General features: G+C 46.7%; 1 protein-coding gene across 1 annotated transcript in view; it reads left to right on the top strand.

The window, feature by feature from the left end:
• Window positions 1-1522: 1522 nt before the first annotated feature.
• The window catches only part of LOC137616312 (uncharacterized), a 91285-nt gene continuing 75680 nt past the window's right edge, over window positions 1523-17127 (top strand). Inside the window, exon 1 of the mRNA XM_068345959.1 lies at window positions 1523-1633. Within this exon, the coding sequence (XP_068202060.1) occupies window positions 1572-1633 (62 nt within the window). The 5' untranslated portion in view covers window positions 1523-1571. The remainder of the gene's footprint in view (window positions 1634-17127) is intronic.

Below are 17127 nucleotides of genomic sequence, written 5' to 3'. Positions count from 1 at the left end.
TAATAATAATAATGATAATAATGGGGTTGGTGTCCTCAGCTGTGGACAGGGAGTCCCAAGGATGGTGAACAGCAGCAGGTTAAGAGAATGAGCAAAAGAGAAATAAGGTCTATGATAAAAGGAAAATAAATTGAGCTACATTGGAGGTCAGTTGGAGTTGTGAGAGAGGGGGATGTTGGAAAGTTTTCTGCTCGCCGGATAACGAATGAGAGGGAAATGGGATAATATTAGTTATGTAGGTAAAGATTAAAGGTGTCTGGTTTCAGTTCCAGTTTCATCAGAATAAATGCTCACCAGAACGTCAGCTGGGCAAGTCCAACCCTCCACTGCGGTGCCCAACCACAGCAGTGTCCTCCCTAGTAAACAGCTTGAACTAGGCAAACATATGACCACTGTATTTGAATATATGAACGAATGAGTGGTAGAAGGGATAAACAGAGGGAGTTGTTGATAAATTGGAGAAGGGGGATAAAATAAGGACATAGAATAAGGGAGAGGAGTTGGAGAATAGGCCGATGATCAGTAAAGCCGACACAAGTGAGGAAATCCATTTAAAACTAGGTGTCCTCCTCTATCGGCCATTTTTCACTGCGTTGAGTATATTCTTGCTGTTTTCTATATTGAGCAAATTTCATACTTTTATTTTTGATTAATTATTCCAGGTAAAGTTGAAGGGGTCTAACTTATCGTTGGCACAATATCAAATATCTTGATAAAATATTGAGGAAGATATTTAACGAACACGAATTTTTTTTTTCAAACACTTTTTACAGTAACCCTTACAAACATTATTTGAACACTTACTAGCTTGGCTAATAATAATAATAATAATAATAATAATAATAATAATAATAATAATAATAATAATAATAATAATAATAATAATAATAATAATAATAAATTCTCACTGGACATCAGGTATTAAATTATTGCTTTCCAGAGGAAACTGATGACATGGAATTCGGCCAAAAATAGCTTCAAATTTTCTTTGTGACTCGATAGAACACTTGATATATCAAATGAGATTGGTAATGAGGGTAGACAAATTAAAGCTACGAGCTAAAAATAAAGATATATACAAAAAGGGACCACCTGGGTTGTCCCAATGAGGACATTCAAACTAGACACCGGTAGAATAATAAATGAGGTATGCAACAATTCTTATAGGTAGAACTATACTGCTGTGGACGGTGTTACTAACATTAACAAGAGATTGCGATACGGAAAACATTTCACCGTCAAGAATAGACAAAACTTTTTCGCAATTCCAACTAATAATTCAACACAGCTGTTTTTGTGTCAAGGTTAGTTAACCTAGATTTCACTTTTCGTTTCCAGTTTTCGATAATGTGTTTACAAAGGCTTATAGTTCAAGAAGAATAGAATAAAAAAAATCCAAAGCTAATCTATTAATTAATTCCATTGCCTTATGTATAGCAATTATACCAATTATTTACGAAATAAAAAAACGCAAATAGCCTCGTGAAGAAGCATTACTAATATCAACGTAGAAAGGAGCATTACTAAAAATCTCTGGCACAAGCAACCATTCTTCTTGTCTTGTTTACATTATGGCCGAACTTGAAGGGTCCCGAAATACTGGACCGGGAGGGCCAGATAGAGTTTTATGCCGGTGAGTATTTTAGAATTTCTAATGCAGAATTTTAGGGGAAGGGTAGATGCAGTAATTTATTCATTTAAAAAGTATTTGGATTTATTTTAAAGGGTCGTTTAAAGTAGGGGATGGTAGATCCTACCACTTCTTGTGAGAAAGAAAATTTCTTTTAGTCTAACCTACGATGAATATGAGATACCTGATTGGACTGAATAGCTATTTCTACGTTTGAATAACTTAATGTTGTCAATGTGGCTTTTACTGATCGTTTTTAGAGAGGGTACTGCCTTGGCCAGTAGCTTTAAAGTTGCTGGTATTTGCCGGTAGCAAACATCTTGAGGTTTTGATTTCTGAAGAAGGATTTTCCCTGTAAACCCCACATTATTTCGCAAACCGAGGTCAGTTATGTAATGATTCTCTTCAAACACTATTTCGAGCCTCAATCTATAATAGAAAGCTAATAATGTCCTTAATTTTACCATACTGTCATAACCTAGATGATTAATTTGATTAAAATTCTCGGAGCCTTTGTATATGAGAGGCCAGTTTCTCCCACTTGAATCGAAAATGGGAATTATCATCCTATTTTCTACTCGTTCGTAAGACATGCTGCTGTACTACTAGAATTGTGTCCATTGTTCTACAAAACCTCTACACAAGAACACCACCTGACCTAAATTCCCTACCTAACCTAACCTATAAGCCGTGTCCTTACCTGGTTACATAAGGGGGACTAGTGACCCCCCCTGAAACTGCCGTGTTCTTAGTCGGCCATTATCATTCATACAGGTCGTCATTATCATACATTCATCCCAAATTCCCAATTCCAGTGTCATCAGACATTAAATTCCCCCATTCTATACAAGGAAATCTATTGTTCCTTTTCAATCATATTGTAAGTGCCCAATTAGTCTCTTTCATTGTCACATGACTTTTGTGTTTCAGTCACCTATCTTTATTTCTAAGGAGATGCCAGCACTTTCATTTTAAAACCTTTTGTGTGTACATTGGAGAGGAGCCTGGTGTTGTGATCATGCCAGATATTCAGCCATTTCTCCTTTTGAGAAAATAAAGAGGTGGCTTCGTGTGTAGATCGTCGGGTCATCAGGCCTGCTGCTCGCATAGAAAACGAGAATCCTTATCCGTGTTTGTCATCGCCCATATTTTATTGCATTTACGAGTATGTTGGTTAATGAACTAAGGCCGATTATTCACTTACTGATTTTCGCTCCGCAGTGGCTCACTACACATACAATTAAACATTGTTTTATTGCTCTTTTCTGGCAAGAATTACATGTTGCGCTATGGTTGTTAGCCGAGTGGGTGAGTATTCGGGCAGACAAAACATTGGTGACCCATAACCTACATGCTACCTAGGTGTAGCTGGTGTATTTATTGGTGTTTTGAATGGATTTGGTGTCATTTACAACTTTCATGCCATGAGAACAAATGAAATACAGTACAAGAAGATATGCTGAAAAAGCTATGTTTCACAAGGAAACCACACACATGGCTACGACATACTTTAGGGTAAAGTAAGGACAGTCATCTGAGATTAGGTCGGAAACCTTAGGTTAGGTCCTATCTCAGTGTTTGTTTACCTGTTGAAATGTTTACTTGTGAATTCTTTTGTTTTAAGCACCATTATAACTTGGAAATTATGGGTATACAGTGATCACTCATTTATCATGGTTAATGGGGACTGAAGACCCCTGTGATAGCTGAAAATCCACGAAGTAGGATTTGGCCCCTCCCCCGTAATTTTTGTGTGTGTGTTTGGGTACAAGAATGTTTTAAGTACTGTATGTATATATATGCTTTATATACAGTTTATGTACAGTATATTATGCTTAAATCTATTGTATTTAAAGTATAAAATCATTACAGTACAGTACTCTATTGTATACTACAGTCACTCACGAATATTTTACATAAATCTACCAATAATGCACATTAACTCACCCGTATAATTTACTTAAATTTACAGTTTTTTATTATTGCATACAAACCCTTCACGCATAGACACGCACACACTCTCATATGATACGATATTATGGTGTTGTAGCACTCACCAATGACAGTAGTATCTTCAGCTGTAATGACGACGACGATGCGGCAAATGACGATGAGGACAACGATAAAGGCGATGACGATGACAGACCTGTACAGTTCAATGAATGATTTTGATGGTGTTACTGCACAGGCATAATGAGGCCTTTAAAGCAGTTCTGGAAGCGCCTTATCATCATCAGATTTCGGCGCTGGGTCGTCGTCATCTGCTTGTGAGAGAGGCACAGAGGCTCCCACTCCACTCGTAGAGGGTTGAGGTTCACCCGAAGGCTCTTCTGCTGGAGGCGCTGATGGTGTAGCTGGCTTTTTTAACCTTGTCAAGAACATGGTGATGGGTAGTTGCTGTTGTTGCTTTTTCTTTAGTTGCAAAATACCCTTGTATAATGCCATAACTCCATTAACATGGTTGCAAAACTCGACAGCTTGAACCATGTTCTTATCGACTTCTTGTGCATGTAGCACATTTCTTGCAGGTTCTCCAGAGTAAGGGCAGTCTTATTCATTTCTTCATCTTGCATTTCTTCACTCACTGACTTCTTCATTTCAAGGAGGTCTTCGTCAGTCAGTGGGTCTGAATGGGCCTCGATAAGGCTGTTCACGTCTTCGTCAGTCATGTCAGCGAATCCTTCATCCTTAATTATGCGGGCCAGCGTCACCGCCTTCTCCACTGCTGAGTGTTGGATTTCATCGGGAGTGAAGTTTGCGTAATCATGAACAACAGCAGGCCATAATTTCTTCCAACTTGAACTGATGGTTTCTATTTTCATTTCTTGCAATGCTTGCTGCAAGTTAGTCAAAGATGATGCAATGTTGTACTTGCGCCAGTACTTTTTCAAGGTGAAGCCTTCTTCGTCGTCGTTTTCATTGTCGTCATAGTCAGCTGCCACGGTGAGGCCCTCCATTGGGGCACGAGTGTAGAGTGCCTTAAATGCACGAATGACACCTTGATCCATCGGCTGTATAAGCACTGTGGTGTTAGGGGGCAGAAACTCGACCTGCCCCCTATCATACCGCAGGTCTGTTGCATGTCCTCCTAGACAGTCCATCAAGAGAAGGACCTGGCTTCATCATAAAGCCTGCAGCCGTACCACACATGATGAGTGTGACTCGGTCCTTGTGTGCCTTGTAGCCTGGTGTGTGCACTTCATCCTTAAAGAGGAATGTACATGATGGCATTCTCTTCCAAAAAAGACCTTTCTCGACCATGTTGAAAACTTGTTCGGGGAGGTACTGGCCATCCTTGGTCATTTTTGGAAAGTCAGCCTCCACGTAACAATGGGCAGCATCGGTGTTGGCAGAGGTAGCCTCGCATACAAAGCCACGCTTAGGAGGTCGTATCACTTTTGAAACTTATCAAACCAGCCTTTGCTAACTGTAAAGTCTCGTCCTCGAGGCAGCGAATCACTTGTCTTAGTGCTAGTACGCTGTGGTTCGTCAGCATCATCATCATCGGCTTCTTCTTTGTTGTCGTCATTAGGCAAGGTTTGCTCAAAGAAAGACTTGGCCTTTGTCTTTTTTTTTTTTTTTCTTTCCTACAATCTGCAATCCACAAGGCTAATGCAGCTTTCATCTTAGCAATTCGCTTATTATGCGGCGTTATCACACGTTTCGCTTCTTTGTTAAACGTTATAGTTGCAGTGTACTGCGGATGTTCACTTCATCTTTCTTTATATAGCGCACAGTAGATTATTCGTTCACGCTAAAATGGCGTTCCACCTTGACATACCTTCTGCCTTTCTTCAACATATCTAAAAGTTTTACCTTTTCAGTGATTGTCACTAGCGGAGTTGCTGGATGCGATAATGCACAGCCAATTAGCTTACAGGATACATCCACTCATGCTCTGATTCGTCGATCTCACACCAGTAACCAATCAGGTGCCTGGTCTGACTTCCAGTGGGTATAAGAGCAAGCTACTTTCTTTGTCTGGCGCCTGGGAAGCCGTTTCTTTCGCGCATCAAGATGAAACATGGCTGGTTTCTGCAATACTGTGGTATTTTTTTATTTTCATTTTTTGACAAAAAACCTGCGATGCACTGAGTCCGCGATAGTCGAACCGCGAAGTGGCGAGGGATCACTGTAAAATAGATTTGTTCCGTAACCGAAATACAAACCACGCTATTTACATAGGGTTTACTTTCGGCGTAGCTGAAATTGATGAGCCATTAGATTTTAACGAGGGTTTACTACCCCCGCGCTAGTTAGCAGGGGTAGGGGGAGGGGTATCTTGCTACCCCTCCCCCCCTCACACACCGGTGAAATGTCTCACTTCATTTTTGGCTCGGACGATGTACGGTCACGCCTGTCTTCGTCCTCACTTGGCAGATATTATTTGTTTTGTCTTTACTTAATCACTTCCTTTTCTTGTACTCAATATATATGTAAACATATTTTTGTGTATGTATATATTTGAGTATAGAAATCAGTAAGTTTCCTTTTCAGAGTTCGTGCTTGTGTGTGTAGTGTACTATATTTCCGTGGAGCCCTCGGCAGTTAGGCCACCATGGTGTAATTTCATGGGTCGCGATCGAGTTTGACTACGGTCTCTCTCTCTCTTGAGGTCGTTCCCCCTTTACTACGTTTTACCTTTACTACGTCTGGGTAGCTGGGTGGGGTTGCTATGCCGTACATTTTGTCTCATTTAGTTTATGAATCTAATTGTGTTTGTTGACTTTTCAGCTTTTGTAGAACGATTCCTTTCGGGGTTTTCGTTCTTTATTTACTGTAGTGAACATTCATATTTAAATTACATAATTACATAATTATAATTGTTATAATTCTGTGTTTGTTACAACTCTCCTTCCGTGAGTGTAAGTGGTTTTGAGGGCACGTGCCCGTTGTGTAATTCTTGTGTTCTTTTCCCTCGGGATTCCTCTTCGGAGTCTTCCCGGGGGAATGAATGTTAACTAATGATTTTTTTTTTTTTTTCACAGTTAACGATCTAGTTTCGTTTCTGTAATGTGACAACGAAGCGAGCTGTCTTGTTGGGGCCTGGGGAATCTGCTGTTGCTGCCTCCCCTATAGATCTTCGTCAGGGGCGTGTCTCCTTCTGGAAGTGCTCCCGTGACGACTGACAGCTCTCCAGTACATTTTTAAAACACTCAGGAGGCTCGCCTCCTTGGGTGGGTAACTTCCCTTCCGAGGGAAGTTTTCCTGTCCAGGCTTGAGTTTTTTCCCTTCGGGGGGGAACTCCTCTTGCCTTTATTTCGTGCGACTATGCTCTGGGTGCTGAGCGGTCGCACCTGCAGTTACGCTCAAGGGGCTGAGCAACTGCAGGAGCCCCTCTTCGGAGGGTTGCTCTTTTCAGGTCACTGGCTGACCGTCTCTTCTACAAAGTGTTCCTCTTTCGTTCGTGAGGGAGGACACTCATAGAGACTCCTCTTTGGAGGACTCTTCTGCTGTTGTTACTGATGTTGCTGAAGGCTCAGTTCCCTTCGGGGGGGCTTCCGAGCCCTACGGTCTCTCCTGCGAGTGCTTCTCCCCCGGGGGGGAGTTCACCACAGAGACTCCTCTTCGGAGGACTCCGTCTGCTGTTGTTGCTGAAGGCTCAATCCCCATCGTGGGGCAGCTGAGCCCTACGGTCTCTCCCGCGAGTGCTTCTCTCCCGAGGGGGAGTGCACCACAGAGACACCTCTTCGGAGGCCTCCGTCTGCTGTTGTTGCTGAAGCCTCTGTCCCCTTCAGGGGGCAGTTGAGCCTACGGTCTCTCCTGCGAGTGCTTCTCCCCTGGGGGGGAGTTCACCACAGAGACTCCTCTTCGGAGGACTCCTCCTGCTGTTGTTGCTGTTGTTGCTGAGGGCTCAGTTTCCCTTTGGGGACAGCTGATGCCTACGGTCTCTCCTGCAAGTGACTCTTCCCCTCGGGGGAGGTCACGTTCAGAGACTCCTCTTCGGAGGTCAGAGGGTGTTGCACCTGTCCGAGGTCGTCTTCATCTTTGTTCGACGTTCTCTGCAGAGGACCCTCCTCGACGAGTACCGACCGTGGCTGGTTCTCCTGCTAGACCTTCTAGTCTTCACCTCCGTTCCTGGACGCAGATGCGCAGTGGGCGCCAACACACCCCGTTTACAACGGGCACCAGTACCTTCGGGTCTAAGGGGCTTATTCCACAGTGTGGGTAAGTCCCTTAAGTGCCAGGTTTTTTTTTTCCTGCGCGCCTGCGCACAGTAGCGCTCTAGCGCTCGCCTGCTGTGGACCACGATCTCCGGTAGCTGAGTCTCGCCGTAGATCTTCTTCCTGCTCGCCAGCGCTCACCTGTACTTCTGTCCTTCTGTGCGCCAGCTCTCTTCAGTTCGCCAGCGCACATCTGGGCGCCCTTTCCTGCTACGCGCCAACGGGAGCCAACGGTTTTCCTGAACACCCAGGATCGCCTGCTTGACAGCTCGCATCAGCGCTCTCCTTCCTGATGCACCTGCGCGCCTTGCTAATGTTCGCCCTCTCGCCCACGATCTATCAGACCTGGGCGCAGGCAAGAAGTTTTCCTGTCGCTATCAACCTTCTCTAGTCTCTTACGCGTCAGCGATCTCCTACGCGCCCGCGCGATTCTTCGCCTGCGCGCTAGCGTTTTTTTCGCACAACCGCTCGCCATCGCTTGCCAACGCGCCTTCACTCGCCTACGGGCCATCGCTCGTCAACGCGCCATCAGTCTCCCGGCCGCCTGCGCTCGCCCTCGCGACCGCACGCCCACGTGCCCGCGCGCGAACCAACGGTGTTCCATTGCGCGAGCGCCAGCGAGATTCCTGCCAGTAAGCCATTGCTCGCCAACGCGCCGTCGCTCGCCTACGCGTCATCGCTCACCTGCGCACTATCGGATTCCGACCGCCAGCTCTCGCCCTTCCAACCACGCTCGCGCACTTTCGTCTGCGTGCCCGCGCACGGGCGCTTCCACGTTCGCTCACGCGCGAACCATTGATTTACCATCGCGCGAGCGCCAGGGTGATTGCGACCGCGATTTCCGTCGGGGTTTCGCAACACGGGCAACCTGGCGAGTCTTCTGGAGCGCGTATTTCCAGAACACGGTCTTCACCCCGTAAACGCAGAGCATGGCACGTGCAAGAGCAGGAAGAATCTTCAGGGAGGTCTGACCAACATTCTTCTTTCCAGAACCTGGGTTAGCCCTTCCTCCTCGCCATTCCCTGGAAGGGTCTTGCCAGGGAGTTTTTTCTTTTGAGATTTCTCCGTCGGGCAGGGGGTGACTGGTTTAGCCCTTCCTCTTCACCATTTCGTGGAAGGGGCTTACCAGGCCTTTCCCTCCCCCGGTTGCGACCCGAGGTTTTGTACAAGGAAGCTCCAGGAAGATCATGGGTACTTTCCTTTTCTCGGGCTCAAGCACCTTTGCTTTCCGTCGCCAAGTTTCGAACTTGCGGGCAAACTCGATGTTGGAGCATCTAGACGCAGTGACCGAGGGCTTCCTCTCGGGAGTCCCATCCGTGGATGTCGACAAGCTCAGACACTCTTCCATCCTTGGGAAGAGCTTGTTTGAGCCCAAGGACAGAGAAATGGACAGCTGTTGTGCGGAGGAAGTCGAATTCCGTTTTCACTCCTCCAAGGCGCTTACTTCCAGACCCTGCAAGCCTCCGACTCCTCTTCATTCAGCCTCGTCAGCCTAGGTTATCAGAACCGGCTACGGCAGCTAAGACAAGGTGTACAATAGCAGTCCCCTCCTGTTAGGGACAGGTAGGACGGGAGGTTCTCCCGGGGAGGCATAATCCTAGAGGGAGCTGCAGAGTTCACAAACTCTAGGATTGGCAACCCCCCTTGCAGGTCTCACGCTGGGGGGATGGCTAAGGTTACTCGTCCGGATAACAGCTTCCCGATGCCGCCTCCTGCACGATCTCCGTGATCAGCCAAGGATATCGCGCCTCACTCTTAACATCTCTCCTTCACTGTCAGCGAATCCAGTGTCACTGAGCCTCTATGCCATGGGGTCGGCAAGAGGTTTGCCCGTTGGGCAGAGGGAGCCATGATTTAGGAGAAGGTCCTTCATAGGGTCGTCGACGGCTTCTTCAGTCGATCCTTTCTTGTAGGAAAGCATCTGAGACGGGAGTTCCGTCGTCGACCTCTCAGCTCTGATCAAGTTTGTCGAACAAACTTCGTCCAGCGTGGAACAGCAGAGTCGATCAGACTGGTAACGGGACCGCAAGACTCCTTATGCCCGGGATCGGAAGGACGGGTACTTCCGGGTTCCATTCCATCCTTCTTCCAGGAAGCACTTGGAATTCAGCCTAGACTACAGATGTTCCTGCTTAAGATGCGGTGTGGCGATCCCGCCGCAGCATCGCAGGTTTTTCACCAGAAAACTCTCCCTGCTTTCCTCATGGCCGCTCAGGAGCAGGCTTCCGCCTCCTTTGCTTTTTGGAGGTCTGGCCAACTCCGGTAGTCTGGGGTTCGACCTTTTTCAACACCGGGACAAGCTTCCGGGACTTTACCAAGAGTGAGGGATGATGGTAATTCGCTAGGAGCCTTCTCTACTTGTGCCTCAACATCTGGAATATCTAGCCATGATATTGACTCCTTCTCCGAGCCTTCCCTTCAGTGACTGTGGCAAGGCTGAGGAGAGTCGCAGAACCTTTTCTCAGTCAAGGAGAGCTTTCAGCCCTATCTTGGAACGTTTCCTGGGTCTCCTTTCCTCATTGACCCGTCTAAGTCCCGAACAGTCGCCTCAGGATAAGTTCCTTGTTAGGCGGCCCAAGTTCCGGTGGAATCAAAGCAACGATTAACCAGACATTCTGGCCCCTATGGGACCAGCGGAATGATTAGACCTGCAATGGGGGTAGACCTATGGAACCTCTTGCATGGGAGTGGATATTCTCGTCCTTTCCCCGCATTTGATACTGTTCTCGGACTCGTCAAAGAAGGGGGGGGGGGGGGCATGTTCCGGTTCAGGTCTGTGGTCAGGACCTGAAGGGTACCTCCTCATCATTCAGGTAGGCTTAGGGGCCATAGTCTGGCCCTTCTACAGATCCTGCCGAGTCGCTCCGTGCGCGACAACTCCATGGTACTGGCGTATTCCAACTAGCAGGGAGGTACATTCTCATACTTTCGCATCTTGCAGTAGAGATACTGAGATGATCCGAAGTCCACTCAATACCACTATCGGCTCGCTCATTCCGGGCAGAGGAATGTTCTCTCCGACAATCTGAGCAGAGCCTCTCAGATAGAGAGTACCTGGGGGTCTTTGGCCTCTAGTGACCAGCAAGTCCTGGCCTGGGGGACCTGATCACGACAGCCTGGAACTTCAAGCTGCCGCTGTACTTCCCCCCAGTCTCAGACCCCAAGACTCTTTGGCAAGATGCTTTCCGGTGACGGTGGGACAGCATCGACGCCTACGTCTTCCCACCATTGTTGTCTGTTGAGAAGGGGTCTCAACGAGACCAGGTTGTCTGTCAACCTTTCGATGGCCCTGAGAGCTCCGCTGCGACTATACGCAGAACGGTTTCTGGACCTTCTGCATCCCCTGACGGAACTCCCGGGAGAGCTTCTTCCATGACACAGGCTACGCAAACAACCACACTACAACATCTTTCACAAGCCATAGCATCGCTTCGGCTTCACGCCTGGAGACACTACGCCGTCTCCTCACGAAGAGACAACCTGCATCAGTCGCGGAGCGGAGGTCGCGTCACCTGCGATAGTCATCCGCAGGGGTCAACCAGGCGAAGTGGAGAGTCTTCTGTGGTTGGTGTCGTGGGAGAGGTACCTCTTCCCTTGAGGCCTCTACTCCAGCAATAACGGGAGTTATTGCTTATCGGCGGGAGGAAACTCTTTTCCGCTCTCGGCAGTGAAGCCTATCGCTCAGCCTTTCCCTGGCCTTCAGGCTGAAAGGAATAGACTTTTTCCTTCCCGCTGGATCTTTCTTCGACTCGTGCGAAGCTACGAACGTACCTGCCCCCAGTCGGAGTGAGACCTCCTCCATGGAGCATGGTTCGGACTCTTTAAGTCCCTTAAGAGATCTTCTTACAAACCATTACGTCAGGCCTCTGATCGTCGTCCGTCTTGGAAGACGGTGCTCCTGCTCGCTCTGGCCTCGGCCAGTGTGTAAGCAATCTTCATGGTCTCGTACGACTCCGTCGTTTCAAGAGGATAGGGGGAGGTAACATTCAGATCGCTCCTGAGTTGTTTTCTAGACTCAGAATCTTGGAGTCCCAGACCTTCGGTTCGACTCCTTCAAGATTTCGAGTCTCCGTTCTGTATCAGATGACCCAGACCTTCTCCTTCTTGCCAGTAAAGGAACCGAGGGGTTATCTTTGAGAACAGCTGCAGTTCGTCCCTACGTGCAAGTCCGGTTTGGGAGCACAGGAAGGACGCAGGGGAGTCACCAGTATGCCTTTTCAGCTCGGACTCAAGGGCATTCATCTCGACCTGAATCCAGACCCTCCCCCATCACGTCGCCCTACAGCACGATGTCGGATACATCGCAACATCCCTCGCCTTCAAGAAGAACTACTCTGTGACGCAGGTGCTACAAGCTGGAGTCTGGAAACGTCTAGTGACCTTCGCAGCCCACTTCCTGCAGGACGTGACCCACAGGGGTATCGATACGTTTCTATCGCTCTGTTGTGGCCACACAACAGCTGGTCTAACATCAGGCTCCTTTTTGCACAGGTAGCAGAAGGTTGAGGGCATTGTTACCAGGTTTTAGACTGCATGAACGGAAGAAGTATGTCTGGCCCTTACTTCTTTCATCATCCTCCCCTCTACTGGGGAAGCAGCATCCTGGTCTCTGCATAGCTGACCTCAAACCTCTGCAGGTAAACCATGCTTCCTTGTGTTCCTAGTACTGTATTGAGACAATACTGTTGCATCCCCCATACCCTGACGAGGTGGTATTGGGAACGTCCTAACCCAGAGTTCCTTCTAGACCTACAGGTCAACTGCCTAGGACGGGTCACACTTTCTTCCTTCACACACAAGCTTATGTAGGCCACACGTTTCCTTGCGGAGCAAGGAACTTGTGAGGTGCAGGGACTCCTTTTCTCGAGTGCGACTCACTCGGATTCTGAATCCCCGGGTAAACCAAAGCCAGTATGGCTGGGGACTTTCCACCCATCCTAAGGGGTAAGTCACCCTATGTAAATAGCATGGTTTGTATTTCGGTTACGGAACAAATGACAAATTCGGAGATCATTTGTATTTTTCCTAACCATACAAACCTTAGCTATTTACACATATTTGCCCGCTAGCCATGTCCCCCAAGTCAAGTCCTACCTCTTAAGTGAAGTGAGACATTTCACCGGTGTGTGAGAGGGGGAGGGGTAGCAAGCTACCCCTCCCCCTACCCCTGCTAACTAGCGCGGGGGTAGTAAACCCTCGTTAAAATCTAATGGCTCGTCAATTTCAGCTACGCCGAAAGTAAACCCTATGTAAATAGCTAAGGTTTGTATGGTTAGGAAAAATACAGATTATCTCCGAATTTGTCATGTCATTATTAGGATGGTAATATTATGTCATTTGATACAGTAAGCAAAATGACATTTGCAATAACTTGATATTTATTTCATTTCATATGAAATGGGACGGTGCGTTGACTTTTGTTGCTGGAAAAGAGGCTTACCCAAGACCAGTATTTAACAAAATTCAACTTAGAAACTGCTTCTTGGAACTTATTAAAGTTGAGGACATCCTGTAAATACACCAGTGGCACCTATTATTTTTTTGTTAGGATTATTGTACTAATGGGCTAATGTACTGGGTTTTTATTCCAAGTAAAACACAGCCTTGATAGTTAGCTAGTTTTATGCATGTCATTTCTTCAAATCTTCTTTCATACTTTATACTGTAGAAGTAACAAGAAAAGTAACTGCTGTATTGGAAGGTGTTCTGAATGCTACTGGAACCAGAAAGCAGTTTACTGGAAGATTTTCTGGAATTAGAGAGCAGTTTACTAGAAATTCTGGAACTGGGGATAATTATACTAGAAATTCTAGAATTGGAGAGCAGAATACTGGAAATTGTGGATGAACCATGAAGCAAATGTGTCTTTCGATCTTCTTTCCCACCATTATCCCTACATTAAGGGGTTGGTTGCCTGATGTGCCCTCTCCAAATCTCATCTCTCCACATCATCCTTCACTTTATCTCAACATTCTCTCTCTCTCTCTCTCTCTCTCTCTCTCTCTCTCTCTCTCTCTCTCTCTCTCTCTCTCTCTCTCTCTCTCTGTGTGTGTGTGTGTGTGACGAGGGAGGAGGTACTTCGCGTCAGACTTAAGGATTAGTATCTAGGTCAGCATGTCCTTTGGGTTCAATAAGCGTGAGAAATCTTCTTCCTGATGGCAAATCATACTGTAATGGGAATAGAAGAAGGTCGGTTCTGGCCCTCCAGTTGACTTCTCAGTTGGAGGAGCCGAATGTAAAGCCTGGAGAACAGTCTTCGAGTACATTCCTCTCCATCCATGTTCCTTCAGAACTAAAGGCCCATTGGTAAGCTGGCTGAAGTGTCTGAAAAATCCCTGCCTTCTGCCTGCGAAGACATTAGTCTGAATCCTTCTGCGTTTGGAATTGTCTCTTTCAGGGTCGAGGTGAAGAATAAGACTGCACACAAGCAGTAGTCGAAAACAGGAAGCAGTTTATGCTGGTCTGGAGAACAGCTTCCATTGTTGTAGCAGCCTCCAGGTCAGGAAACAATATGTCTTCTATCTGGTCCTTGCCACCAACATTCTAATCGCTGAATCAATGACCAGTGAAGAAGGTCCACTTTCTTTGACATGCCAAACCTCTGTTGTAAAGAGAATGCAGGGTAGGATATATGCAATCAGCTAGAACTTAGGTGTTCTTCAGGTTGGAGAAATAGGACTTGACCCTCATGAATTTAAGGAAAATCAAGAACAGCACTATAAGTGCTGGTTAGATCTTGAAGGGGGCGTTTATTGATGGGTGTAGTCCTTCCTTTGATTGTCGTTACTGTTACTTCCGAAGGTTAGTGTACTCGTGAATGTGGGGAGAGACCTCAGTGATTGTAGATTATGGCTTGAAGATCTCTGCCTTTGTAGGTAACGGACTAAAGTCAGGTGCCATAGGGTCAATGATTCTTTGATGTTCTTTGAAGAATCCTTCCTCCCCATATGATATGCACCGGTCAGTCCATAAACAGAACAGGGTGATCCCCTATAGAGGAAGAAAAAATGAACAATCATTGGCTAGTCTCCTTCAATGATTGAAATACCATTGGCTCTCATGCTTTCTGAAACTAATGGCCACCCACTAAGTGCCTTAAGCCTTTGGAGAGTGAATGGAAGAGCATGGCACCATGTGACACATAGCAGTATCTCACAAGTACCCATGTTTAGTTGGAGATGATCAATTCGAGCATGATGTGACATCTTAGTGCTTTTATTAATGCTGAGATCAGACCTGAGAAGTCACTTGTTCCAAACCTAATCACACAGAGGAGTTGGAAGATCTTGGCATTTGTGAAAAACTCGAAGTGTGGGAAGTTATAGGTTGTGGAACAGTCTCGGCGTGTCAAAAAATCTCGAGCGTGGGAGATTCTGTCACATTGGAAGATCTATGGGCTGGGAGCTCTGGGAAGAATCAGGTAACAGATGACAGATGTATTATTCCTCTGGTGACAAAAGAAACGAGCGTGAGTTCTAATTTAAGGCTCTCAATCGTAGCACTCTGCCAATCTTGTGGGAAACAATTATCTTGGAGAACAAGTAAAAGGTAACTGAATATAACACAATAAAAACCTCAGCAGGTACTCAGGTTTCTACTGCATAAATATGAGAAATGCCTTTACCTCCCAAGTGCCCTAACGTGCAGAACGCCGATATAGTAGTTGCACTTGGGCACATTCTTGAAGCGGTCACTTCAGGTGCCCTCCAAGCCTTTGGCATGTCGTCCTTTGCCATTTGACCTGGAGGCCCCACCCTTGTTGCCTTCTTTGTGAGCTCAGTCTAAGGATGGAAAATGACTCAAGACCAAAATGAGTTGTGCTAACACCCTTGACAGGAGCAGATCCTCTTCCATTTGAGGATCTGCAGGGTAATGCTCACGAGAGCCGCCTCCCAAAGCGAGTGTGCTCTCTGTGATCGTTCAACATGAAGATGGATGTCCTTATCGTCGCCCCTCTAAGTTTGCCAACCCTTCGGGTACTTTTGGCTAATACCCTCGTAAGCAGGTTGCTCATTAGCAGCAGTACGACTTATCGAAGACTGTGAAAACTCCAGCTCTCGCAGTCACCTATGCTGACTCTCCAAGTAAGTTTGCTATCCAGCTCACCTAGTTGGGTTAGACGAGTGGCACAATACCTATTTTCACTCTCAGCCCAACTATGTGTCACATTCACACTGTCTCACGAGGTAGAATGCGTGACACAGGTTAGTGCACCTCTGGTAAGTCTCGTTCACGATCACACGCCAGTGGTGAGTTTCGGTCGTGAGCATGCGCTAGTGGTGAGTTTCGGTCATGAGCATGCGCTAGTGGTTAGTCCCAGTCACAAGCGCGTGCCATTGGCAAGTTTCGATCACAAGCGCGTACCAGTGGTGAGTCTTAATCACGAGCACGCATCAGTGGCGAGTCGGGATCCTTAAACTATCTATTTTTTAGTGTGACTTGTTGCCAGAGTGCTCTGGCTCCTTGGAGCTGGGCTCCCCAGAGCTCACAGTTATTCACGCGATCCTCCTGCTACAAAGTGCTTCACCACTGTGGTTTCACTGGACTCCACGAGTCTCCAAGCTGGCTCGCCTGGTAAGTTCTCAATCTGTCTTCATGGAAGTACCCAAGTTTCAATGTGTACGGAAAGGTATACTAATTTTGAGTGCTGTGCTTTGGTCTCTCAACAACCCCTCAAGTGTTTACAGGAATGTTCACCCTAGCTTAAGCCCACGCCAACGGCATTCGTCTTGTGATATCTAAACAATTGGCTAGTCCTGACAGACTTGGTGGAGACCCTTCTCCAACATCGAGTCATGCTTTTCGAGTTTCCCGGCGATCTAGGGGTCATAGTAAACTTGGAGAAGTCCTCCTTGGAATGCAGATAGACACAAGGGAAAGTCTTTCATCCACAGGTTGGAATCAAAATATTTAAAGAAGTGGCTCATCAGTTACTGATGTGAAGCTCACTACAAGCTTGTCCTTGGTAGTGCCTGCTGGGTCACCTGGCCTTGTTAGAGCATCTAGTGCCCTACCTTCGCATGCAGTCACTTCATAGGGCAGGGATCCTCCCGGAATGCTCATTCTGGTGGTGTGAGAGCAGAGGAAAGACCTGAATCTCTCGATCCTTGTTTCAAACCATCGCAGAAAGGTAGAGCTATTTCCTTCTCCCAATTTGATGCTCTTCACAGATGCATCAAAAGAAGTTGGGAGTTGCTCACCTGTTGCAGCACATGGCATCCGTGCTGTGGTACAAGTCAGATCAGCAGTGCCACATAAACCATCTAGAGTTGAAAGCAACATACCTTGCTTTTCAACATTTCCTTCAGCTCTTTTTGGGTTGCATGATAGTGT

This window comes from Palaemon carinicauda, chromosome 22 (genome assembly GCF_036898095.1).
Source record: "Palaemon carinicauda isolate YSFRI2023 chromosome 22, ASM3689809v2, whole genome shotgun sequence".
NCBI lineage: Eukaryota > Metazoa > Arthropoda > Malacostraca > Decapoda > Palaemonidae > Palaemon > Palaemon carinicauda.
The sequence above is the reverse complement of the archived record's forward strand: the minus strand, read 5'-3'. Positions and strand labels throughout refer to the sequence as shown.